The sequence below is a fragment of the Saccopteryx bilineata genome, chromosome 6 (genome assembly GCF_036850765.1).
Source record: "Saccopteryx bilineata isolate mSacBil1 chromosome 6, mSacBil1_pri_phased_curated, whole genome shotgun sequence".
NCBI lineage: Eukaryota > Metazoa > Chordata > Mammalia > Chiroptera > Emballonuridae > Saccopteryx > Saccopteryx bilineata.
This window is the reverse complement of record NC_089495.1, coordinates 111743681-111769836: the sequence shown is the minus strand read 5'-3', so window position 1 is coordinate 111769836 and position 26156 is coordinate 111743681. Positions and strand designations below refer to the sequence as shown.

The 26156-nt window shown below is 38.8% G+C and overlaps 1 protein-coding gene across 6 annotated transcripts in view; it reads left to right on the top strand.

The window, feature by feature from the left end:
• ZC3H13 (zinc finger CCCH-type containing 13) overlaps nucleotides 1-26156 on the top strand; it is an 87618-nt gene that overhangs the window by 45186 nt on the left and 16276 nt on the right. For 2 of the 6 annotated variants that reach the window (XM_066236078.1, XM_066236079.1), the window contains 9 exons: nucleotides 83-396; nucleotides 6547-7011; nucleotides 10197-10385; nucleotides 14389-14472; nucleotides 14823-15396; nucleotides 17785-17888; nucleotides 18201-19382; nucleotides 19979-20494; nucleotides 25220-25372. In XM_066236078.1, the coding sequence (XP_066092175.1) occupies nucleotides 83-396; nucleotides 6547-7011; nucleotides 10197-10385; nucleotides 14389-14472; nucleotides 14823-15396; nucleotides 17785-17888; nucleotides 18201-19382; nucleotides 19979-20494; nucleotides 25220-25372 (3581 nt within the window). The remainder of the gene's footprint in view (nucleotides 1-82; nucleotides 397-6546; nucleotides 7012-10196; nucleotides 10386-14388; nucleotides 14473-14822; nucleotides 15397-17784; nucleotides 17889-18200; nucleotides 19383-19978; nucleotides 20495-25219; nucleotides 25373-26156) is intronic. The other 4 variants (XM_066236081.1, XM_066236080.1, XM_066236083.1 and 1 more) reach the window with 4 other exon arrangements.

The following is a 26156-nucleotide window of genomic DNA, read 5'->3' as shown; positions in this document are numbered from 1 at the left end:
TTTCTTTTGAAAAAAGATTTCCCTTTGGCTGAAAGTGAAGGCCCTTGAGCATGTTTTGTATTGATGATGTATCTCCTTGCAGGTCCACTTCCCCTGCAGGACAGCATCATTCTCCTGTGTCTTCCAGACATCACTCCTCTTCCTCACAGTCAGGATCATCTATTCAAAGACATTCTCCTTCTCCTCGTCGAAAAAGAACTCCTTCACCATCTTACCAGAGGACAGTGACTCCACCTTTACGACATTCTACCTCGCCTTACCCTTCTTCGCACTCTCTGTCTTCTCCTCAGAGAAAGCAGAGTCCCCCCAGACATCGCTCTCCGTTGCGGGACAAAGGGAGGCACGAGCGCGAGCACACTTCGCAGTCCCATGACCGGCGTCAGGAGAGGAGGGAAGGTGTGCACTGTACCTTAATCTGTGTGTGTGTGTTTAGTTTGATCAGCTTCTCTCTTAGATTTTATGGCTTGTATCTTGATTTTTTTAGTTATTTAAGTAAACTTTTTAAATGTAAAACTTGGACATTCAGATTTATTGTTATAATAAGGGGTAGGAGAACTATCTTAAGATATTTTAAGTCTTGTGTAATACAGAGTTCTTGAGAGCGATAGGACGTGCTTAATGACGGAATGTAAGCTATTAAAATAGGCATTTTATGTATACTAAGTTGATGCTTTCTTTAAGATGTTTTACTAGAGTACTCTGAAGTTCTAGAAATTTTTGGCCATCTTATTCTTAGCATATCCTTCTAATTGCTTAGTTAATTCTTAAAAAAAAATCAAAGAGGCGATGGGAAAAAAGCAGGAAACCAAAGGGCAGAGTTTGAAGGTATTATGTTTTGATAAAGAGTTGAGAGTTGGGTGAACATTCAAAGGGTCAGTTCAAACCAAGTGATCAGTTTTCTGGCTATAAATCAAGAAAGAGATAAAGTAAGCAAAGCAGTTTTCTTTCTATGCCTGAGAATTAAGTTAACTTTGGGTTTGGTACACCATGCTGAGATGCTATTATTACCTAACAATACAGTCTTATATCTCTGATCTAATATCTCGGCACTTCTTGTCTAAATTTCTTTTCCTTGTTTGTTTGCCTTGACAAATGTTTTCCCCAACTTCACCTGAGTTAGTTTTTAACATACTGAGTACTCAGGAGAATACTTCCTTACTTTACTTGGAACAACATTTCTTTTAAATGCATTTTAAAAGCCTGTCTGTGAGTATAGTATAGCAGTCTCCCGTGAACGTGCTGAACATAGTTCCTATCAACAGTACAACCAATCATTGATCATTTTTTTTATTTAAGAAAATGATGGATGCATAGGTAGGGACCAAGGAGCGCATCTATTTTATAGAATTATCTCTGTATACATGATTTTGGAACCAGATGCCCCTATCAGTATTTATAGAACATTGCTAAGATGGGAAAATTCTTTTATACCTATTTATTAATTCTAATATATTTACCAACTATAGTTGACTGGGAATATAGTATTTATTTAGTGACTACTCAGTGAATGAAAACTTTATTATTTCAAAACATAATTATTAAACACACTAATGAAGAGGAATAGTATATGTAGTTGAGTGTTTTTAGGATTGCTTTTTTGTGGTAAGTGGCTTATGTTACAGGAAGAATCTGTATGTGTTTCAGTTCTTTGTAAGGAACACAAGAAGGACATTTCTTTAACCTCCTATGTAAGATGTGTAGCAAATGTTAGTTCCTCTTTATTTAGATGTCATTTTCTGAAGTAAGAATAATTTTAGTGGATGAATGGGAGGTAGGTAAAGAACAAAATAAGTAATAAGATAGGGGTATCATTAACAAAAGTATTAAGTGAACATATATTTAGGCAGTGTTGGTATTGGAGGAAGAATAGAAGTAGTAGATGTTCACAAGAAGAGATAGAGACATCAAATCCTTGCCTAGTGCTTCTGTTTTATAGTGGCATTTATGGATATAGGTGTATGGAGTCAGTAATTGGCAGGGCAGATGAGTTATTGATGCAAAAATCTAGAGAATTTGTGGATACGAAGTGTTTGGGAGCTTGAAAAAAGTCTATGGGCCTAAGCCAGTGGAGACTGAGTGACAAGCAGGTTAATTTTTAATGTCCTAGGTATATTAAAGCTGCTGTAGAGTCTAAAACAGCCTCTGATCTTGAGGCAATCAGAGTATAAGAGCAACGTGTGGAGAAATCTGAATTTTTAAAAAGGCAGTGTTTGTTATTTGAGGTTCTCTGTTCATTCTTTGACTTCATATCAGATTTATGCTGTAATCATTATGTGTCTATTTTAGGCGTATTGAAAGAATAGTTTCTTTTTTTTATTTTTTATTAAATTTTAACTTATTGTTTTTACATGGATTCAAATGTCCACTGAATATAACTCCCTCACCCCCACACCTGTGTCCCTTCTTATACCCCCTTTGCCCCTCCCCTTAACTCTCACCCCCTTCCCTCTAGGGTGCTGTCCTGTTGTCTATGTCTCTGTGTTATGTATATATAGTTCACTAATCCCTTCACCTTCTCTGATCCCATCCCCTCATCTCCCTTCCCTCCGACTGCTGTCCTGGTCCCTGTGACCCCGTCTCTGCCTCTATTCCATTCCTCAGTTCACTTTGTCCATTAGATTCCACATGTATGTGAGATCATATGGTATTTGTCTTTCTTTGGCTTATTTCACTTAGCATAATAATCTCCAGGTCCATCCTTGCTGTCACAAAGGTAAGATTGCCTTCTTTTTCATGGCCGCATAGTATTCCATCATGTAAATGTACCACAGATTTTTAATCTCTTCATCCACTGATGGACACTTGGTCTGTTTCCAGATCTTGGCTATTGTAAACAATGCTGCCATAAACATGGGGGTGCATATCTTCTTTCGAATCAGTGATTTGGTATTCTTAGGATATATTACTAAAAGTGGGATAGCTGGGTCAAAAGGCAGTTCCATCTTTAATTTTTTTTATTATTAAATTTAATGCAGTGACATTGCCATCTTTAAATTTTTGAGGAAACCCCATACTGTTCTCCACAGTGACTGCACCAGTCTGCATTCCCACCAGCAGTACAGGAGGGTTCCCTTTTCTCCACACCCTCTCCAACTTTTGTTAATGAGCTCCATTCTGAGAGATGTGAGTTGGTATCTGGTTGTGGTTTTAATTTGCATTTCTCTGATGATTAGTGACATTGAACATTTTTTCAAATGCCTATTGCCATTTGTATGTCCTCTTTGGAGAAGTGTCTATTCAGTACTTTTGCTGATTTTTTAATTAAATTGTTTACCTTCCTGGTGTTGACTTTTAGAAGTTCTTTATAAATTTTGGTTATTAACCCCTTATCAGATGTATTGGCAAATATGTTCTCCCATTCTGTGGGTTGTCTTTTAGTTTTGTTCATGGTGTCTTTTGCTGTGCAACAGCTTTTTAGTTTAATATAGTCCCATTTGTTCATTCTGTACTTTATTTCACTTGCCCGTGGAGATAAATCAGCAAAAATATTGCTACGAGAGATATCAGAGAGTTTACTGCCTCTGTTTTCTTCCAAAATGTTTATAGTTTCACAACTTACATTTAAGTCTTTTATCCATTTAGAGTTTATTTTTGTGACTGGTGTAAGTTGGTGGTCTAGTTTCATTTTTTTTCATGTACCTTTCCAATTTTCCCAGCCCTATTTTTTAAAGAGACTGTCTTTACTCCATTGTTATGCTCTTACCTCCATTGTCAAATATCAATTGACCATAAAGGCGAGGGTTTATTTCTGGGTTCTCTGTTCTGTTACATTGATCTGTATGCCTGTTCTTCTGCCAGTACCAAGCTGTTTTGAGTACAGTGCCCTTATAGTATAACTTGATATCAGGAAGTGTGATACCTCCCACTTTAGTTTTTATTTTCAAGACTGCTGAGGCTATTTGTGTTCTTTTTTTGGTTCCATATAAACTTTTGGAATGTTTGTTCTATATCTTTGAAGTATGCCATTGGTATTGTAATATGAATTGCATTGAATTTATAGATTGCTTTGGGTACTATAGACATTTTAATGATGTTTATTCTTCCTATCCATGAACACAGTATATGCTTCCACTTGTTTGTATCTTCCTCGACTTCTTTTATCAATGTTTTATAATATTCTGAGTACGAGTTCTTTACCTCTTTGGTTAAATTTACTCCTAGGTACTTTATTTTTTTTTGTTGCAATAGTGAAGGGGATTTTTCCTTAATTTCTCTTTCAGACAGTTTATTTTTGGTATATAAAAATGCCACTGATTTCTGAATATTAATTTTATATCCTGCCACCTCACCGAATTCATTTTTCAGGTTGAGTAGTTTTTTGGACTGAGACTTTAGGGTTTTCTATGTACAGTATCATGTCATCAGCAAATAATGATAGTTTTACTTCTTTTCCAATTTAGATGCCTTTTGTTTTTTCTTCTTGTCTGATTGCTGTGGCTTGGACTTCCAGAACTATGTTGAATAAGAGTGGTGAAAGGGGGCACACCTGTCTTGTTCCTGATCTTAAGGGGATGCTTTTAATTTTTGCCCATTGAGTATGATGTTGGCTGTGGGTTTGTCATAGATGGCCTTTATCATGTTGAGGTATGTTCCCTGTATTCCACTTTGCTGAGAGTTTTGATCTTAAATGAAAGCTGAATTTTATCAAATGCTTTTTTTCTGCATCTATTGATAATATCAGGTGATTTTTATCCTTAATTTTCTTTATTTGATGAATCACATTGATTTATGAATATTGTACCAGCCTTGCCTCCCCAAAATAAATCCCACTTGATCATGATATATTATTTTTCTCATGTATTTCTGGATCTGGTTTCCTAATATTTTGTTGAGAATTTTAGCATCTAAGTTCATTAGGAATGTTGGTCTATCGTTTTCTTTCTTTGTAATGTCTTTACCTGGTTTTGGTATGAGAATTATGCTTGCCTCGTAAAAGGAGCTTGGAAGTCTTTTCTTCTCTTGAATTTTTCAAAATAGCTTGAGGAAGGACAGGTGTTAGTTCTTCTTTGAATATTTGGTATTATTCGCCTGTGAAGTCATCTGGTCCAGGACATTTGTTTGCTGGCAGTTTTTTGATAACTGTTTCTATTTGATTTGTTGTAATTGGTCTGTTTAGGTTTTCTGATTCTTCCAGATTGAGTTTTGGAAGATTATATGTTTGTAGGAATTTATCCATTTTGTCTAGGTTGTCCAATTTTTTGGCATACAGATCTTATTATTTTCTTATAATTGTTTGTATTTTCGTGGTGTCAGTTGTTACTTCTCCACTTTCATTTCCAATTTTATTTATTTGAGTTCTCTTTTTTTCCTTTATTTATTTTTATTCATTTATTTAATTTTTTTTTTGTATTTTTCTGAAGTTGAAAACAGGGAGGCAGGCAGACTCCCACATGCACTCAACCGGGATCCACCCGGCATGCCCACCAGGGGGCAATGCTCTGCCCATCTGGGGCGTTGCTCTGTTGCAACCAGAGCCATTCTAGCACCTGAGGCAGAGGCCATAGAGCCACTCCCAGCACCCGAGCCTTGGCTGTGGGAGGGGAAGAGAGAGACAGAGAGGAAGGAGAGGGGAAGGGGTGGAGAAGCCTGTCTGAGTGCCTCTTTTAGGCTGTGGCTCTGGGCCTGGGGCTGAGCTCCCACACCTCTCAGGCCAACCCACCCTGTTGTGAAAGTCCCTTCAGGCCGCTGCTCATTCCTGGGAGCAGGGAAGCCCTTTCCGCGTCTCCGCCCTTCCTACCAGTGTCAGTGCGGCTTCTTCTGCTATTCTTGGATATAGACTCCTCTTAGTTTAGTCCAAAGTTGGTTTTTCAAGATGATTGTTCTTAAATTAAGATTAATCCAATTTGGTCCTGGGAGGTGGCAATTGGAATGTCCATCTACTCCGTTGCTGTCTTTCTTCTCCAAAAGAACAGTTCTAATCTTTACAAATTCCCGCATGGGGTTCGCTAAGCCATTTAAGTTCTGAGTCTCTGTTTCTTCTTTTATACAATGACAAGTTTGGATTAAATAGGATTTATTTTAGCTTTTTAATAACTAAAATCACTTCTTTATTTTTCTATGCAATCTTACAAAATGCTTTAAGTAGAGGCTTTAGAGATAAGAGTGTGATTCCATTATATAGCCCAGGAAAAGAGAATAGTAGTAACTCTCTGCAAGCCAGATTACTAACTGTAGGCTACTCTAAAGTGATTAACTTCATTTGAAATGGTCATGTGTGGCTAGTCAGGCCTTATATTTGGTAAATATGATTAAAGTCACTGTGTATGTCTCTGTATCTCAAAGTGGCTCCTAAAAGGTAAGCCATCAGTGATGAGATTAACTTGTTTCAGTTGTTTAAAAAACTAAGTGTTAGTAAAATTACTTTGCAATTTTAGCTTTTGGGTAGATTTCATTTTCTTACTTGATTATGTTTTCTCCTTTTATTTTTTGCAAAGAACATAAATTACCATTGTAATACAATTTTAAAAGCACCATATTAAATATATTGTTTAATTTCCCAAAACTTTGTGAAAAGAATTACATTTGATTTCCAACATTGCATTATAGAAACTAGAGGCAAAAGGGATAGAGAAAAGGACCCAAGAGAAGAACGAGAGTATGAGCAGGATCAGAGCTCTTCTAGAGACCACAGAGAAGACAGAGAGCTTCGAGATGTCCGGGATCGAAGAGATGCCAGAGATACCAGAGACCGAAGGGAACTAAGAGACTCCAGAGACATCCGGGACTCCAGGGAGATGAGAGATTATAGCAGAGATAACAAGGAGAGCCGTGATCTCAGAGATTCTCGGTCCACTCGTGATGCCCATGACTACAGGGACCGTGAGAGTCGAGATGCTCATCGAAAGGAAGATATTTACCAGGAGGAATCCCGAAGTTATGGCAGAAACCATTTGAGAGAAGAAAGTTCTCGTGCTGAGTTAAGGAATGATTCCAGGAATGAGTCTCGAAATGAAATGAGGAATGACCGGATGGGCAGAAGTAGGGGGAGAGGTCCAGAGTTACTTGAAAAGGGTAAGGTTTTTAACTTCTCTCAGTTAACTTTATCTTGTATGTTTATATAGAAATTATTAAATCTCTTTAAGATTTCTAAATATTTAATTTCTACATTTATTATCCTTATTTTGCCAAAGCAATTTTTAATTAATTGAATTTGTAATTTTTACTAGAAATTCTGAACAGGAATTATACACTAATGGAGCAAAAGATAAGTGGGGCCTGACCTAGACCCCCTATTTGAATTATCTCATGCCTACAATCTTGATTATTATGAAATACTAAGAAAATTGCTATTAGTCAAACAAAAAGAGTCAAAGGAAGTAATTTCTAATAAATAAGATGTGTGCATATGTACATATATATAAAATGATCATTAAAGAAGGATTAAAATGGTAGGTTTTCAAAATTGATAGTATCAGAAATGACTAGTATGTACGTTCTTCAGTATTTGTTCTTACTTCAGACCACCTCAAATCATTACATATCAGGATCTTGAGCTATTTTTATCTCGCCCTAAAAAAGCATTTGCAATACCCAATAACTACCTACCTAAATGTGTTGACTATCTTCAAACTTCTTGGCCTCTTCCTCCACTTTCTTCTTTCCCCTTCCCCAAAAACACTGCTGCTGCATAGTCTGATCACTCTTGTTCTTTTCATTGGTCTGTTGGTCTACCTTGGTCAGTATTATAGCTTCAGCCTGACCTGTGGTGGCGCAGTGGATAAAGCGCCGACCTGGAACACTGAGGTCACTGGTTCAAAACCATGCACTTGCGTGGTCAAGGCACATATAGGAGTCGATGCTTCCTGCTCCTCCCCCCTTTCTCTCTTTCTCTCTCTCTCTCTCTCTCTCACTCACTGTCACACTCTCTCCTTTCTAAAATAAATTTTAAAAAAAAGAAATTACATGCCTGACCAGGCAGTGGCGCAGTGGATAGAGCATCGGACTGGGATGCAGAGGACCCGGGTTCAAGACCCCGAGGATGCCAGCTTGAGCGCAGGCTCATCTGGTTTGAGCAAAAGCTCACCAGCTTGGACCCAAGGTCACTGGCTCCAGCAAGGGGTTACTCAGTCTGCTGAAGGCCCGCGGTCAAGGCACATATGAGAAAGCAATCAATGAACAACTAAGATGTTGCAACGTGCAATGAAAAACTAATGATTGATGCTTCTCATCTCTCTCCGTTCCTGTCTGTCTGCCCCTGTCTATCCCTCTCTCTGACTCACTCTCTGTCTCTGTAAAAATAAATTAATTAATTAAAAAAAAAGAAATTACAGCTTCACATTAAGCTGAAGGCCCTTTACCTTCTCCTTCATAGTTGTCTTAACTTTTCTTGGCCCTTTTTCATTTATATTTTTTAAATGAACTGTATTTTTAAAATATTTTATGAATAAGTATCAAATTTTTATTTCAGATGTATTAAATATATCAATTTGTAGCTTTTTCTATTAAGGTCTTATACATATTTTATTCCTGGGTACCATTTTTGTTGCCATTGTAAATGATGCTGTAAAAAAAGCTTTTTTTTAAATAATGCATTTACATGGTTAAAAATTTCAAAAGTATAAAAGGAGATATAAATATCTCACTAGATAGATAGATATTTAAGTCTTCCCTCGCCTGGCCTGTGGTGGCACAGTGGATTAGGCAGCGACCTGGAACACTGAAGTCACCGGTTCGAAACCATAGGCTTGCCTGGTCAAGGCACATATGGGAGTCGATGCTTCCTGCTCCTCCCCTTTCTCTCTCTCTCTCTCTCTCTTTCTCTTCTCTTCTCTTCTCTTCTCTTCTCTTCTCTCTATGAATAAATTATTTTTTAAAAAGCAAACTTAAGAAGGAAAAAAAATGTCTTCCCTCTGCTCTGGCCTTGTTCCTTTCGTTGCCAGTTTTGTTTGTATTCTTCCCAGAAATACTCTACACAAGCAGATATGTATGTGTCAATGCTGGTCAGGCGATATGTACCACGTTTTCTTTATCCATTCATCTGTCAGCGGGCATTAAGTTGCTTCCATGTCTTGGGCTATTGTGACTAACACTGTAATGAACATAGGAGTGCAGATTTCAGTTCCGTTGGATATATACCCAGCAGTAGGATTGCTGGATCATGTGCTAGTTCTATTTTTAATTTTTTAAAAAGCTTTATATTGTTTTCCTATTGGCTGTGTAGCCTTGCATTACCATCCCCACAATTCAAGATACTCAACGGTACTATCACAAGACTCCCTGTGTTCCCCCTTTGTAGCCACAGCCTAAATCACCTCCCCTATTCTTAACCCCTGGCAACCACTAATATGTTCTCTGTCATATAATTGTTATTTCACAAATTGTTAAACAAATGGAATCGTGCTGTGTATGTCTTGTTGAAATTGGGTTTTTCATTAGCATAATTTCTTTGAGGTTTATCCAGGTTGTTCAATATATATATAGTTTGTTCCTTGTGCTAGCATTACATGGTCTGGTTGTACCATATCACCCATTGAAAGTATCTGGATCCTTTCCAGTTTGGGGCTATTACAAACAAGTCTTCTGTGAACATTAATTTCCCACATTATTTTAATGAAAAATTTTAGGTACCATTTACTGTCAACAAAGTCCTTGGTTCTGTATTAGAATGTTTTCACTATAAACTGTAATCAAAGCAATAATATACCATATTTTTCGCTCCATGCACCTGATCATAAGACACATGTAGGGTTTTAAGGAGTAAAATAAGAAAAAAAATGTTCTGAACCAAATAGTGTGTTAAAATATTTAATAAAATACCGTATATTTCGCTCCATAAGATGCACGGGCCTTTTCCCTTCCACTTTTTGGGTGGGGGGAGTGTGTCTTATGGAGCAAAAAATACAATATATCCATATTTTTCATTGTTTCATATTTCTGTGAATCAGATATGAATCAATAGTTTTTATTTTTTATCTTGTTTTCGGGGTTAATTAAAATGTGTCTTCTTGCTTTATGATTTCATTATATGATGTTTTTTATGGGTGAGGGTGACTGAGACCTGACTTACCCAAGTCAGTCATTAGACAATTTTGGTATTCTGACCCAACAGTTAATATTCTTTCAACAATGATTAACACACTTTGGAATTAAAGAAAAGAACACCTTTATTTGTATGTTTTTCATAGGAAAGATTGTGATTGATGAAACTTGTTGAATAAAGTGTATAGTAAACATTTGTGTGAATATTCTTTGTTTAGGAAGCCGAGGCACAAGAGCTTCTCAAATTGATAGTCACAGTAGTGGCAGCTATCATGAAAGCTGGGAAACTCGAAGTAGCTATCCTGAAAGAGAAAGATATCCTGAAAGAGACAACAGAGATCAAACAAGGGATTCTTCCTTTGAGAGAAGACACGGAGAGAGAGACCGTCGTGACAACAGAGAAAGAGGTTTGTCAAGTGGAATATAAATAGTGACCAACATTAAGTGGGAGAATTTTTTTTTAAGTTACTAATTTACTTTTCAGTATGTCTTTTAAGGCTTTTGCTTGTTGCCACATTTAAAATTATATTTACTTACATAATCTCTCGTTTGCATAGTTTAGGGCAGAGTATGTGAACAGCTAGCTACCTGCCAGTACCCATTTGGCAACAGAATAGGTACTGAGGTAACAGGTTCTTGCATACTGTGAGAACTGAGGTGCCCTGTGGTATGTCTTTCATCTTAACCAAATACCTCACAACCCTTTATAAAGTGTGGAGTTTGGTATTTCTGATTCAGGGGACAATCAAACCTTCTCACCCGAGTATCCTGGCCACTCACTCACTAGCTGAAATAGCAGAGTTTTGTAGGACTACCGGAGAGGAACAAGAAAAAAATGATAATTATAGGGCTGGGGTTGTTTGGAGAAACACTATTCATGTTCCTCCCTGAGAATTTATAATGTTTGCTTTAGCTAATTTTATGTTATGTATTTTAAGCTAAACATTTTCTGTTACTCTATTAGATCTCTTAAATCAATTTTGAAGCAAGATTACTAGAAGGCATTTAAGAAGGGTGATGAGTCCTTTCTTTAACAAGTTTTTACTGCCTGTATATATTAGGACCTTAAACATTTACGATTTTATGAAGATCTTTCTACCCTTGGCTGTTTACTAAAGTGAGGTTTGCTGATGCTGAGATTATATAGTACAAAACTTGATGGAGTAGGGAATTAATAACGATACTGCACAGTGAGCTGAATTGAAGAAGTGTGTTGATATGGGAAGTACTGAGAGGAGAATGACTCTCTGAGGCACAGTGTACTCTGGAGAGCAGAGGTGAGACAGGAGACACATCAGATCAGAGCTGGGTGTTCTTAGTTTGTTGGGATAAGTGTAGAGCATTTGGGTTGAAAGATATGTATGAGTTCTTTAGTTACAGATGAGGCTAGAGTATATGTTCTGTATTCATATCTGAAATTACTTCTTCCCTAACACTAATTCACTTTACTCTGTTTAACACCATGTCCTGGTAATGCTTTTTTTAAATATCTTTTTTTCTCTAGTTTTATACCCTAGCTCAGGTTTTCCTCATGTATGCCTGAATTCAGTAGTAGCGTTTGGTTTCAGCTTTATATTTAGATCAACCACACATGCATTGAGTTGCCAAGAACTTGTTGCTTTATAAATATTCTCTGACAATATTCTTTATACTATTAAAAAGTTCTTTAAAGTCCTTTTTATCTTTACAGTATTCCTGTGAGTGTAGGTATAAGAAAGTTTATGTTCTATAATTTAGGAGATTTGGGCTTTAAGAGAAGTGTAGTGACTTTTTCAGTATTACTGAGAAATAAGTAAGGTCCAGAGCTGGAACATAAACTTAGGTTTTCTGATTGTAAGCCCTGTTTGTTTGTTTGTTTGTTTATGTTACTGTAACTACTTCAATAGATAGTGTATGATTAAGGAAGGCATATATTTTTAGGTTAATGATATATTCTACAAATGTTTACTGAGTTCTCATGCACTTTGCTAGGTTCTCTGAGTGGATAGCTCTTGTGCTTATAGAACATAATAGAGGTGAAGATAACCTCCCAACATGAAGAATTATTCAGTTCTATTAAGGAAACAAACAAGAGACCCAAGTAGAAATAAAGGCTAAAAGAGAGACCTTTTTCTTTTATCTATATAGAATGTTTATGAAAAAAATTTGAGGAAATTGTATTTATGTAGAGGCATAAATGGAAGAGGAGAAGTTGGCATTGCAGAGATTGAGGGCAAAAACATTCCATGCAAAGGGAAGAGTATGTGCCAATTCCCTGAGATGGGAAAGCTTAATATGTCCTAGAGAATGAAAGAAGACCAGTGTTGACTCGAGTGTGGTGACTACTGAATTCTGTAGTAGCATTTGGTTTCAGTTTTATATTTAGGTCAGCCACATATGCATTGAGTTGCCAAGAACTCTGTTGCTTTATAAATATTCTCTGACTTGCCTGACCTGTGGTGGTGCAGTGGATAAATCCTCGACCTGGAACACTGAGGCTGCCAGTTTGAAACCCTGGGCTTGCCTGCTCCCACATATGGGAGTTGATGCTTCCTGCTCCCCCCCCTTCTCTCTCTCTCTCTCTCTCTCTCTCTCTCTCTCTCTCTCCCCCCTCTCTGAAATGAATAAATAAAATAAATAAAGAAATATTCTCTGACTTAATATTCTCAGCAGAGAGATGAAGGAGGGCTGAGAGTAGAGATGTGCCCAGGCGTCTTGTTCTGTGCTCAGTAATCAAAATCTTCCCATTAGTTCTTCATCGGCTAATGAGGGTTCAAATAGACAAAGTGTGATAAATGCTGCTACTATATAAAGTCCTGTGAGAAGACAAATAAGCAAACAAAATTCTGAGGACATCCAAGAACCCTTCCTAAATAAGAGCCATCTGAATTAGGGTCTGAATGATGGTCAGAGTTTGCCAACAGGAGCAATGGTAGAAACACTTTGCAAGTGCAGGCACATAGGACTAAAAGAAACGTGTTTTGTAAAGAATAGTAAAGAATTCTGAGGTTGGGCTAGAAGCATGCTGTAATTGGTAGGAAAGAAAACACGCTAGGGAAGAGGATTGGTGAGAATTGATAGGCCAGGTTGTCAGGCCTATAAGTCAGGCTAAAAACTTTGGATTTAATTGCCTTTTCACTATCTATAACGGAACTGCTTTGAAGCAGCTGGGAGAACTAGAGTTTTCATCAAAAAGTATAAGAGAATCTGAGGAAGACTGAAGACCAAGGATACCAACCAGTTGTTAGACCTATTGATGACAGAGACATCTAAAAAGAGCTTATCAAAGTCTGGGTTAATATGAAATATGGGGATGGAGAGAGGAAATGGGAGAAAGAGAGTGATGTTGATGGTATTTTTATATGTCAAAAGGTAGTGTATCAGTAAAATAGTCTATTTCCTTCTGACTATAAGTTGTAGTGTTAAATTTGTTTCAGCTTTTTGGTAATCATTGTGACATTATCATGACACCCAAACTAGGAATTTAGACAGTCATAGAGGATTCTGGGAATCAAAAGTATAGTACCATAAAACCATTTTCAATTTAAGTTGGTTTCAGCCAGAGTAAAAAAGGGGTTAAGAGAACTGACTTGTAGTTATAATGTCCTATTTACCATATCTATGACTTTGGCAAATAAACTTCTAGACCATGATTTCTGTGTTTTTAAGAAGAAAAGGAGGAAGGGGCTGGACATAGTTTTGTTTTGTTTTAGCTTTAAATTTTTATGGACTTTTGTATCTATATAACTTTTGAAAAGTAAATAAGGATAATTCTTGTCTTTAATCTGTGGTGAGAAAGGAAATTCAAATTACTATATTGAACCCTTCCCTACAAATGTCCTAAAATTATGCTGCTTAATAAGTTGATGTTAGGTATGTCACTTGCAAATCTGTTGGCCATATTTTAATATGAGCTTTATAATTAACCGATAAATATTGTATAATATGAAAGTAAAAGCATCACAGTAACCTAGATCCTACCACAGCTAACTACTTTCAAAAATGGCTATCTCCATGGAAGAGTTTATGCCATTGTCATACATTTTTTGATCCCCAACTAATTTTCTCTGTGTTTATATAAACCATGTATAGAATATATATATAATGTGATAAGATTATCAGTTATTTTAAGCAAACAGCTCTTTATCTGACTTATCAGTTATATGATTAAATAACTTTTAATTTATCAGTAGTTAGTTAATAATTATAAACATACCACTAATATGAAACACTTCTTACATTTGACTATTTCAAGATTGCTAAGTGTCAGTACCCTTAATATTTCAGTTTATGTTAAATTGATAGAGCAGCAACAAATATTTGTTTTGGTCTACTATACTTTCCTTACATAATAGCTGCACTTTGCTGTGTATATATTTTTGCCTGAAATTAGAGGTGTGACTCACGAGGGAAATTTTTTTTTTCCTTCAGCTCCTATGTTCTACACCTCCTGCTGCCCCTATCCTTTGCCACCAGTGTTCTCAGGTCCTGCTGGGGGGACAGAGAAGATCAGAGGTGAAGGGTAGAGATGGCAGAAAGTGGGGTTGGAGCAGTGGGCTGGAGGTAGGGTAGGGAGCATGCAGAGCAAGATCAAAGGCGGATCAGTGGGCGGTGGGTGGGGATTGATGGGGAGCAGAAAACATGTTAGTTACAGGGCAAATAAAAATTACCTTTAAGGAAAAAAAATTTTTTTAATATCTAGGGGTGATTATTTGGATGATTAAATTAAAAGTAAAACTAGTATCTGATTTATATTTATTGCCACTGTGACCCTATACACAGACAAAATTTAAGATTTACCATACTGTCTTACCCATAGGTTACCTGTCAAATTAATCACTGACAAAACTTGATTTTCATTGTAGATCAAAGACCAAGCTCACCTATTCGACATCAGGGAAGGAATGACGAGCTTGAGCGTGATGAAAGAAGAGAGGAACGAAGAGTAGACAGAGTGGATGATAGGCGAGATGAACGGGCTAGAGAGAGAGACCGGGAACGGGAACGGGAACGGGAACGAGACAGAGAGCGGGAGCGGGAACGGGAACGGGAGCGGGAGCGAGAGCGGGAGAGAGAAAAGGAAAGAGAGCTGGAAAGAGAGCGGGCTCGGGAACGGGAGCGAGAAAGAGAAAGGGAGAAAGAGAGAGATCGAGAGAGAGAAAGGGATCGTGACCATGATCGAGAGAGGGAAAGAGAGAGGGAGCGAGACAGAGAAAAAGAACGGGAGCGAGAGAGAGAAGAAAGGGAGAGGGAGAGAGAGCGGGAGCGGGAGAGAGAGCGGGAGCGGGAACGAGAAAGAGCGAGAGAACGGGAGAAAGAGCGAGAGCGTCAGAGGGATTGGGAAGACAAAGACAAAGGACGAGAGGACCGCAGAGAGAAACGAGAGGATGTCCGAGAAGACAGGAGCCTCAGGGACGGACACGATGAGAGAAAGTCAAGGTATGAATGAGTGCATACGGTTTTGTAAGTTGCATTTCAGTCAAGAATTTAAAATGTTTCATTTACTGCTTTTTAGTGTGCCCTATTATCTTTTTAATTCTTTTTTTCTGTCCACATTTTCCTGTATTTTAATTTTATTATAAATATATGGTATCTAAAGTTTTTTTATTGCCTGGAAAAAATAAGGTTTTTTTTATTCTCCTCTCTCTGTAGTTGCAGGGGACCCCAAACTTTTTACACAGGGGGCCAGTTCACTGTCCCTCAGACCGTTGGAGGGCCGCCACATACAGTGCTCCTCTCACTGACCACCAATGAAAAAGGTGCCCCTTCCGGAAGTGCGGCGAGGGGTGGGGGCCGGATAAATGGCCTCGGGGGTCACATGCACGGGCCGTGGTTTGGGGACGTCTGAAGGGGATATAATTAACCATTCTTATATAAGTTACACTTTTGCTGGCACATTGGCTCATTCACCTGCTACAGACTTGTTTTTAATAGGAAACCAACGTAAAAGTGATAGAATTATCAGACTTGTATCCCATCTCATCCATTTTATAACTAGTTAATGGAGTTGACTGGTTACCAAGATACAGTGCCTGTGCTATTCCTAATGATCCTTCATGAGTTCTGTGTACTAAACATCTGGAATTACTAGTCTCAGGCTACTGAAGCATTCGCAGTATATCAGAGCTGCAGGCATTGTTACTTTATTGTAGTGTGTCAGTAATCTCTTGCAGTGAATTAAGCCACCCAGAAGTTAATACTTTAAAACAGGTTTTTTTGTTCTTGATTCTGTGGATTAGCAATTTTGGCTGGGCTCAGCAGAACAGTTCTGCTGGTCTCACTTGGGATCAGTCATGTTTCTACAGCCAATTATGGCCGTTAACTGGATCTGAATGACCCTAAATGGTCCCGCTCACATCTTGGCTGTTGGTTAGGGCAGTGGTCCCCAACCTTTTTTGGGCCACGGACTGGTTTAATGTCAGAAAATATTTACACAGACTGGCCTTTAGGGTGGGATAGATAAATGTATCACATGACCGAGACAAGCATCAAGAGTGAGTCTTAGATGGATGTAACAGAGGGAATCTGGTCATTTTTAAAAAACAAAACATGGTTCAGACTTAAATATAAATAAAACAGAAATAATGTAAGTTATTTATTCTTTCTCTGTGGACCGATACCAAATTGCCCACTGACCGGTACCGGTCCGTGGCCTGGGGGTTGGAGACCACTGGGTTAGGGCATCTCATTTCTCCTCCATATAACCTCTTATCCTCCAGTATTTAAATTCTGCTTTTACTATGATGTTGAAAACATACCAAGCAGGTAAAACAGAAGCCGCAAGGCATCTGGAGTCCTAATTTTCCAAACTTCCAGTGCCACCTTTACCACATTTTCTTGTAATAACTGGGCCAGCCCAGATTCAAAGACTAGGAAAGCATACTGCCTAATGATGGGAGTTGGGAGACACCCCAGGTAATGAATTGCCCAGTCTTGGTTTGTGAATTATCATCTGAGGCCTCCTCCTTTTCCACCTGAATGCTCATTTATAAAAATGAGCTAGCAAGGAAATAACTATGTTGTAATATGTTTCTCAGTTTTGCACCATAATATTTATTAATAAACAATGTTAGTAAAAAAGTAGGTAGTCAAAATTTAACAAACATGTAGGAAAACACCAGAATAACTTAAGTATCTATAAATCACTACTCATTTAAAGTCCAACTAAAGAACAAGAAATGTAAATGAACATATGAATTATTTTATTAATATGTAACCAAGCAAGTAAGTGGTTTAGTTCTAAGAAGAGAAAAGGAACTAATTTTTATAAAACATGCCTGGCATGTAACTAATTTATTCTTCATTATAATTTGTTATGGATCCTCACACCCCCCACCCCACCCCCGTTTTCAGTTGAGAAAGCTAAAATTCAGTGACTTCAAGGAACCTACCTAAGGTTGCATAGTAAGTAACATGGCTGTAAGTTGAACTCATCTTTTTTACTCTAAGGCCAATAATTTTTTTGTTTGGTCCCCAACATGAGGTATATAAATGTAAATAGTTAAGTTTTAGTAAAGGATTCATGAATATATTGATTCCTCTGCTGTATGTTTCCACCTTGCAGTATCTATAGCTAGTGATTTTCAGTTGAGTGATTCAACTGTACATGTATAATAAAAAAGGAAGGTATGTTGCTGTGTATTTTAATTTCACAAATGAAGTGAAAAATTTTATTAAAGATGCCTAATACCCCTTGTATAATATAGCTCTGACAATGTAGCTATCCTACAATCATATGTCCTAGTTATAGTGAAGAAATAATAGTAAAAAGCATTGTAAAGAAATCTCACTTCCTGGAATTTTATAAATTACATTTGTCCAATTTAGGAAGCGCTATAGAAATGAAGGGAGCCCCAGCCCTCGTCAGTCACCTAAGCGGCGCCGAGAACATTCCCCCGACAGTGACAACTACAACAGTGGAGATGATAAAAGTGAGCAGTCTGTTTTCTCTGTGTCTATATTCATATTCATTTGTAACCAAGAGACCATTCTTTAACATTAGTAGGAAATAATGAATTAAGATTTAAAATTTTCTTGCTCTGCTGAATGTCTTGTGTAACTAAAGTATGTGTTAAAAATAGTATCACTGTCATTTCCTATTTGCATTAAAACTTTTTATTTTTTTCTAAAATTATTGACATTTTTCAAGTTTTGAAATGAAAGTAAAAGATTGGTTTATTATTATTTATCCGTCACATGCAAGTTGGTTAACTTTGTGAAGTGTGATTACTTTTTTTGTGTAGATGAAAGACACAGGCTGTTGAGCCAGGTTGTGCGACCCGCAGACTCCCATTCTGTCAGTCCATCACACTTCCCGGAAGACAGGCAGGGTAGGTGGAAGGAGGAAGATCGAAAACCAGAAAGAAAAGAGAGTTCCAGGCGCTATGAAGAGCAGGAGCTCAAAGAGAAAGTTTCGTCTGTAGACAAGCAGAGAGAACAGACAGAAATCATGGAAAGCTCAAGAATTCGGGCACAAGACATGATAGGACACCACCCTTCTGAAGACCATGACACATCTGAGGGACCTCATGATGAAAACAAGAGAAAAGCAAAAATCCCAAAGAAGCCTATTAAGAAAAAGAGAGAGGATGATGTTGCAATAGAGAGGGGTAACACAGAGACAGCATCTGAAGATAGTCAAGTATTTTCACCAAAAAAAGGACTGAAGAAGAAGAGTGTTGAAAAAAAGCATAAGCGATCCAGAGGTGATTCTGATAATTCAGATGAAGAAGCAGCCCAGCAGAGTAAGAGGAAGAGAGGCCCCCGGACTCCCCCTTTAACAGCCAAAGAGGAGTTGGTTGAAATTTCCAATGATAAGGATGTGCCTATAGAAGATCAGAGAAAAGAAGACACTGCGTTCAGTGACTGGTCTGATGAGGACGTGCCTGACCGAGCGGAAGTGACGGAACCTGAGCGCGCCCCCCCAGCGGCTGCTCCTGGAAGGACTCCTTCCCTGTCTTCCCTCCCTCCTCCTCCTCCCCCTTCAGCTGCTGCTGCGGCTGCTCCTGCTGTTCTTGCCACTTCTGCGCCTACTGTCAGCACCTGTGCCCCCACTGCCCCCACTCCTGCCCCCCTGGCCAGCACCAGTGAAGACTCACATAGAAAGTGCCACAAAACACGAGTGGAAAAAGCAGAGGTGCCTCATGTTGCTGTAGAAGATGCATTGCATCGTAAGCCGGTGGATCAGAAGAGGAGCAGCAGCCTGGGGAGCAACCGGAGTAACCGCAGTCATACGTCCGGGCGCCTCCGTTCCCCATCCAATGATTCCGCCCATCGGAGTGGAGACGACCAGAGTGGTCGGAAGAGAGTGCTGCACAGTGGCTCAAGAGACCGAGAAAAAACTAAAAGCTTGGAGGTCTCAGGAGAGAGAAAGTCAAGGATTGATCAGTTAAAGCGAGGAGAACCCAGTCGAAGTACTTCTTCAGGTAAACATCGAATTATAGTCAAGCCAGTATTTCCTATGTTAGCATATTTATACAATTATAATTTTCAAGTAAATGCTAAATTAGTTACTTTACATGCTGTCCTAAATTTCAAGGAATTTAATGTAGAAGTTCATCCCTCCAAAATGTTACTTATTAACACATTAATACCAACATTATGATAAAGGTACATTCAGTGATGTCAGTCTGCTTAATATCAAAATTTTAGTGGTATTTTTTGGTGAAATGCCTAAAATTTTTACCTTTCTGGTCTTCCAGCAGCCAGGACATTTTCTTGACCACAGGAAAAAAAAGTAGGGGGACCGGAAGAGGTCATATAATTTACTGATTGGTTCTATCAGTGTTTACTTATTCTGTATACTTCTTTGAAGATATTTTTGGTTATAGTAGAAATAGACAGGAAATGTGTATTTATGTATTTTAAGTATCACTTTGAGAGGTCAGTTTTTTACTTATATGAATTCTTTGGATAACTAGTAGTAAATATAGAAAAAGAGACATTGTGAGCTTTAGAGGACCCTTAAATTAAATATTTCTATTTTATCACAGTAACTTTGTATATGATACATTTATTTTAGATCGCCAGGATTCAAGAAGCCATAGTTCAAGAAGAAGTTCTCCTGAGTCAGATCGACAGGTTCATTCCAGATCTGGGTCATTTGACAGCAGAGATAGGCTTCAGGAACGCGACCGGTATGAGCATGACAGAGAGCGGGAGAGAGAGAGGAGAGAGGCACGCCAGAAGGAGTGGGACCGAGATGCTGACAAAGACTGGTCACGGAGCAGGGACCGTGATAGGTTACGGGAACGGGAGAGAGAGCGAGACAAGAGGAGAGACTTGGACAGGGAAAGAGAGAGACTGATTTCTGATTCCATGGAAAGGGACAGGGACAGAGACAGAACTTTTGAGAGTTCTTCCCAAACGGAGTCTGTAAAACGCAATGAAGCAAAACTGGAGAGTGAGCATGAAAGAGACCTAGAAGGCACTCCCCGAGACTCCATCGCTTTGGACAAAGAAAGAATGGATAAAGATCTAGCCTTTGTACAGGGCTTTGAAGATATAAATAAAGCTGAGAGAAATGAGAGTTTGGAAGGTGAGTCGCACCTTTTTGACGTTATACTGCTCCATTCCTTTTCCAATTTCTTAGGAAATAATTTTCTTTTCAAAAGTAAACTACTGGCCTGACAGGTAGTGGCACAGTGGATAGAGCATTGACCTGGGACTCTGGGGACTCAGGTTCAAAACCTCGAAGTTGCCAGCTTGAGTGTGGGCTTATCGGCTTAAGCATAGGCTCACCAGCTTGAGCCCAAGATCGCTGGCTTTAACAAGGGGTCACTGGCTCAGCTGGAGCCTCCTGGTCAAGGCACATATGAGAAGCAATCAATGAACAACTAAGGAGCCGCAACTACAGGTTGATGCTTATCATTGAAGACAAATACATTCTCTCTCCCCCCCTCCCTCCCTCCCTCCCTCCCTCCCTCCTTCCCTCTCTTTCTCTCTCTCTTTCTTAAACAAAATCAAACCAAAAAAAGGTAATCTACTGGTGTGTATATTGACTCCATTGCTGCATTGCTTTTTAGGGAAAATAAATTTTATAAAGCAAAGTCATATCATAATTTTAAAATGTGTTCCCCTGATTAGTGCTGTCAAGGCAGAGTTGGTTCAGGTAAGCCTAAATGAAATAAAAGATAACATAGATACAGGGTCTGTAGATTTTTAAAAAAATAAAAATTCTATAAATTAAGGTGACTTTTTGATTCAAAGAGGGATTAAAAAACTATGACTGGTTCCTGTATTCTGTGGCAATTGAAGACAAATACATGAAGCTATACTACTACCTAAAACTGTATTTAGTGACTGATTGACTATAGAATACTACAGTGTGAAGCCCTGGCCGGTTGGCTCAGCGGTAGAGCGTCGGCCTAGCGTGCGGAGGACCCGGGTTCGATTCCCGGCCAGGGCACACAGGAGAAACGCCCATTTGCTTCTCCACCCTTCCGCCGCGCTTTCCTCTCTGTCTCTCTCTTCCCCTCCCGCAGCCAAGGCTCCATTGAAGCAAAGATGGCCCGGGCGCTGGGGATGGCTCTGTGGCCTCTGCCCCAGGCGCTAGAGTGGCTCTGGTCGCAACATGGCGACGCCCAGGATGGGCAGAGCATCGCCCCCTGGTGGGCAGAGCATGGCCCCATGGTGGGCGTGCCGGGTGGATCCCGGTCGGGCGCATGCAGGAGTCTGTCTGACTGTCTCTCCCTGTTTCCAGCTTCAGAAAAATGAAAAAAAAAAAAAGAAAAGAATACTACAGTGTGTCCGTAAAGTCATGGTGCACTTTTGACTGGTTACAAGAAAGCAACGAAAGAGATAGAAATGTGAAATCTGCACCAAATAAAAGGAAAACTCTCCCAGTTTCATACCTATTCAGTGCAGTTCGATGTGGGCTCACGCACAGATTTTTTAGGGCTTCTTAGGTAGCTATCCCGTATGGCCTCTACAGACTCATCACTTACTGATGCCCTACCAGAATGGGGTTTCTCCTCCAAACTGCTGGTTTCCTTCAACTGCTTATCCCACCGAGTAATGTTATTCCTATGTGGTGGCACTTTGTTATAAATGCGCCGATATTCACGTTGCACTTTGGTCACGGATTTGAATTTAGTGAGCCACAGGACACACTGAACTTTCCTCTGTACCATCCACATCTCGACTGGCGTGGGCATGGGCTACTCCGCTGTATACACGGTGTTACATCATCTACGCATGCGCACATGCTGCCACATCATCCTACAGAAACTGGGAGGGTTTTCCATTTATTTGGTGCAGACTTCACATTTCTATCATCTTTTGTTGCTTTCCTGTGACCAGTCAAAAGTGCACCATGACTTTACAGACACACTGTATTTGTACTCCCCATTCCTAGAATGAGGAAGGAGCCCTGAGAAATTCACATCAGCCCTTCAGCTCACACAGATTCAGCCTCAGCTGTTGGGGGATGTTACTGTGTCCTTCACCCCTAACTGCCACACAAACTGACTCATGCTTCTGCAGTCTCTGAACGGGCTCCATTCTACAGCCTTTCTTGCACTTGCTTTTTCCCATTGTCTCAGACCTTTGAGACCTTTTTTCTCTTCTCTTTTTTTAGTCAAACTGCAAGTCCCAGTTTGTGGATTATTTCTTCTAAAAAGCCTACTCTTTAAAATTAACATGTACTGTGTTTACACATCTTTTATGGCACCCTGCACTCTGTTATAGTTCTTTTGTAATCCTTGGTGTTCTCTCCCCTCTACTGTACCTCTTTTTTAAAGGGCTGTAGCTTTTCATTTCTTTATCATAGATACTATATATACAAGGACACAGTGAATGGCAGATAAATGAAAATGTGTTTTGGCTGTACATACATAGCCTGCATTTTATCCTTTGATGAATTATAATCTATGTAACAATATTTACGACTCCCCTGAGAATTCTCCTGGAAATTTTGCCTCCATGGCACAGTCCATTCCTGATGCCAGAGCTTGCGTATACCATTGTTCTGATATAACCTGTCACTTCAAGCCCCCAGGAAACTTCTGAGATACCTAGTATATAAGCAGTAATATTTTAGTATTCTTTTTTTTTGCCATATTGTAGCATTGGGTCCAGAGTAAAATTTACATTCTCTTAAAATTAAACATTCTTGCATCTTTTGGTTATCTGATTAAATATTCCAATATGGCATCTTGTATTTTTCTGAAGCTGGAAACAGGGAGGCAGTCAGACAGACTCCCGCATGCGCCCGACCGGGATCACCCGGCATGCCCACCAGGGGGCGATGCTCTGCCCATCTAGGGCATTGCTCTGTTGCAACCAGAGCCATTCTAGTGCCTGAGGCAGAGGCTATGGAGCCACCCCCAGTGCTCGGGCCAACTTTGCTCCAATGGAGTCTTGGCTGTGGGAGGGGAGGAGAGAAACAGAGAGGAAGGAGAGGGGGAGGGGTGGAGAAGCAGATGGGCGCTTCTCCTGTGTGCCCTGGCCAGGAATCGAACCCGGGACTCCTGCACGCCAGGCTGACGCTCTACCACTGAGCCAACCGGCCAGAGCTCATATGGCATCTTTTATATGTTTTTCCTACTTGACAAAAACACTCTACTTCAGTGTTTAATTACATTTCCCTCTCAGTTTTGAGTTTTAAGTAGCATCACTTTGTTCTCCATAGTACTAATGAGGTATAACTTTCGGCATAATTAAATGTAAATGAACAAATTCTCTTGTGACCATTTTTCTAAACTATATTCTTCATGGGTTGTGGTCATTGATAACGTAGCATAAAAATTTATAGGTGAATTACCTACTGTGAGATGAAACATTTTATTCACTTAAAGTAGGAAAATGAGTTAGAGAAGCTTGAAAAATTAAAAAGCATATCATTTACACTTATGTTTAAATGTATATTTGCATAGTGTGGTTACTAAAATTGGTTACCATATAAGTGAATTGGTGAGAGAATGGGGAAATTATAAAATTTAATATAGAATAGAAAATTACTAGAAGGACTAGAAACATCTCATAGTTTATTATATTTGCTACAAATTTTTGTCTAAAAGCATACTGTTGCATTTTGAAAAGTAGTGTAAACTCAAAAGATTATTGATAACTAATGATTAGAAATATTAAATGTACTCTAATTTTTGGATAATTTAAGTTTACATCTAACTCACTAGGAGACTAGGTGGTTAAGAAAAGTTGATAAAATAAAGAAGTAGAATATATACCAGTGGTCCTAATAAAAATGTGTTAAAATTGTATTATAGCATTCTTTATAAAATTATGTTCATTAATTAAAGGATAACATTGGGATAGGGAAGATGAATTGGACATAGGGAAAATTAATGGCACATTTATTTATGGTACTTTTCGTTCGTTCGTTCATTCATTCATTCATTCATTCATTCAGTGAGAGCAGGGGAGGCAGACAGGCTCCTGCATGTGCCCTGACCAGGATCCACCTGGCACACCCACTAGGGCAGGGGTCTCAAACTCGCAGGCCGCATGCGGCCCACCAAACAATTTTGTGCGGCCCACAGACTAATCCACGAAGTTCAAAATCTTTTGGATACACCTGGGGCGTTGCTTCATGGCTCAGCAACGGAGCTCTTCTTAGAGCCTGAGGCGGAGGCCATGGAGCCATCCTCAGCACCCAGGGCCATGGCTACAGGAGGAAGAAGGGAGGAGAGAGAGAGAGAGAGAGAGAGAGAGAGAGAAAGAGAAAGAGAAAGAGAAGGAGTAGGGTTGAAGAAGCAGATGGGCACTTCTCCTGTGTGCCCTGACCGGGAATCAAACCTGGGACATCCACACACTGGGCCAACACGCACTTTTATATTTTTATCTCACTGCTCTAAAGTTCTTTATGTGAACTAAATATTATGAGCTAAGATTTAAGTTTGAAATAAATGTTATTAATAAATTTGCAAGATTAAAAAAATGTTTAGGTAAAGAAATTAATGCATTCTTTGCAGATAGATTTGTCTGGATTTACTTAATTTTATGTAAAAAATTAACACCACATATTAATGTTAGTTTTTATTTCTCGTGCTTTAACTATAATTTTATAACCTATTTTGACATAGCTGTACATATTGTGCTTTTGCCATTAAAATTAAATTTGACTCATTGAATTTATTTTCTTTTGGAATTATCAAGTGTTTTTGATTAGTTAAAAAATGTCATTTTGTAGTAAAAAAATGCTTTTTAAATTTTCATAGTGTGCACAGCCTCTACATCTTTAGTTTGACTTAGATGTTCTTTTTCCTACCTCTCTCTTTTACATTAAATTACCTTTTCTAACTAGCAGGAGATGACGAATCCAAGTTAGATGATGCTCATTCGTTAGGCTCTGGTGCTGGAGAAGGGTACGAGCCAATCAGTGACGACGAGCTGGATGAAATTCTGGCAGGTGACGCGGAGAAGAGGGAGGACCAACAGGATGAGGAGAAGATGCCAGGTAATCATTTGCAGAGGTGGTTTAACATTAATATTATGTATGATTTATTGTATGAAGATATTTTTTGTTCTTTTTTAAGCTGTGAGAATTGATAAAAGGCAGTTATATTTTAATTAATGTTGAAAGGCTAGTAAATTGAAAAGCATAATCAGTAAAAATGCTGTGCTTGTTTTTTTTATTATTTATTTTTTACTTTTTTATTTTTTCATGACAGAGACAGAGTCAGAGAGAGGGACAGACAGGCAGGAAGGGAGAGAAATGAGAAGCATCAATTCTTCGTTGTGGCTCCTTAGTTGTTCATTGATTGCTTTCTCATATGTACCTTGACTGGGGAGCTACAGCAGAGCGGGTGACCCCTTGTTCAAGCCAATGACCTTGAGCTCAAGCCGGTGAGCCTCACTCAAACCTCGGGGTCTTGAACCTGGGTCCTCTGCATCCCAGTCTGACACTCTATCCACTGCGCCACCACCTGATCAGGCGCTGTGCTCATTTTTAAGTAGACTTGCCAATGAATTGGGAAGGGCCTCATTTAAAATAGCAAAATTCTAAGATTTCCTTTCCAGAGTTTAAGATTCATATTTCATATAACTTGGAATCTAACCAAATCCTGATTATCTAGCAGTGTTCCGATGGGAGGTACGTGGTACAGAGCTTCACAACTGTGATGTTGTAAACCAAGTTTTGAAATGACTGTGCAGAAATTTGTAATAGTTGAAATTATATTTGAACCCTAGTTAGATACCTCTTTTTTTCAATTTTCTAAATTCGTTAATTATATTCATTT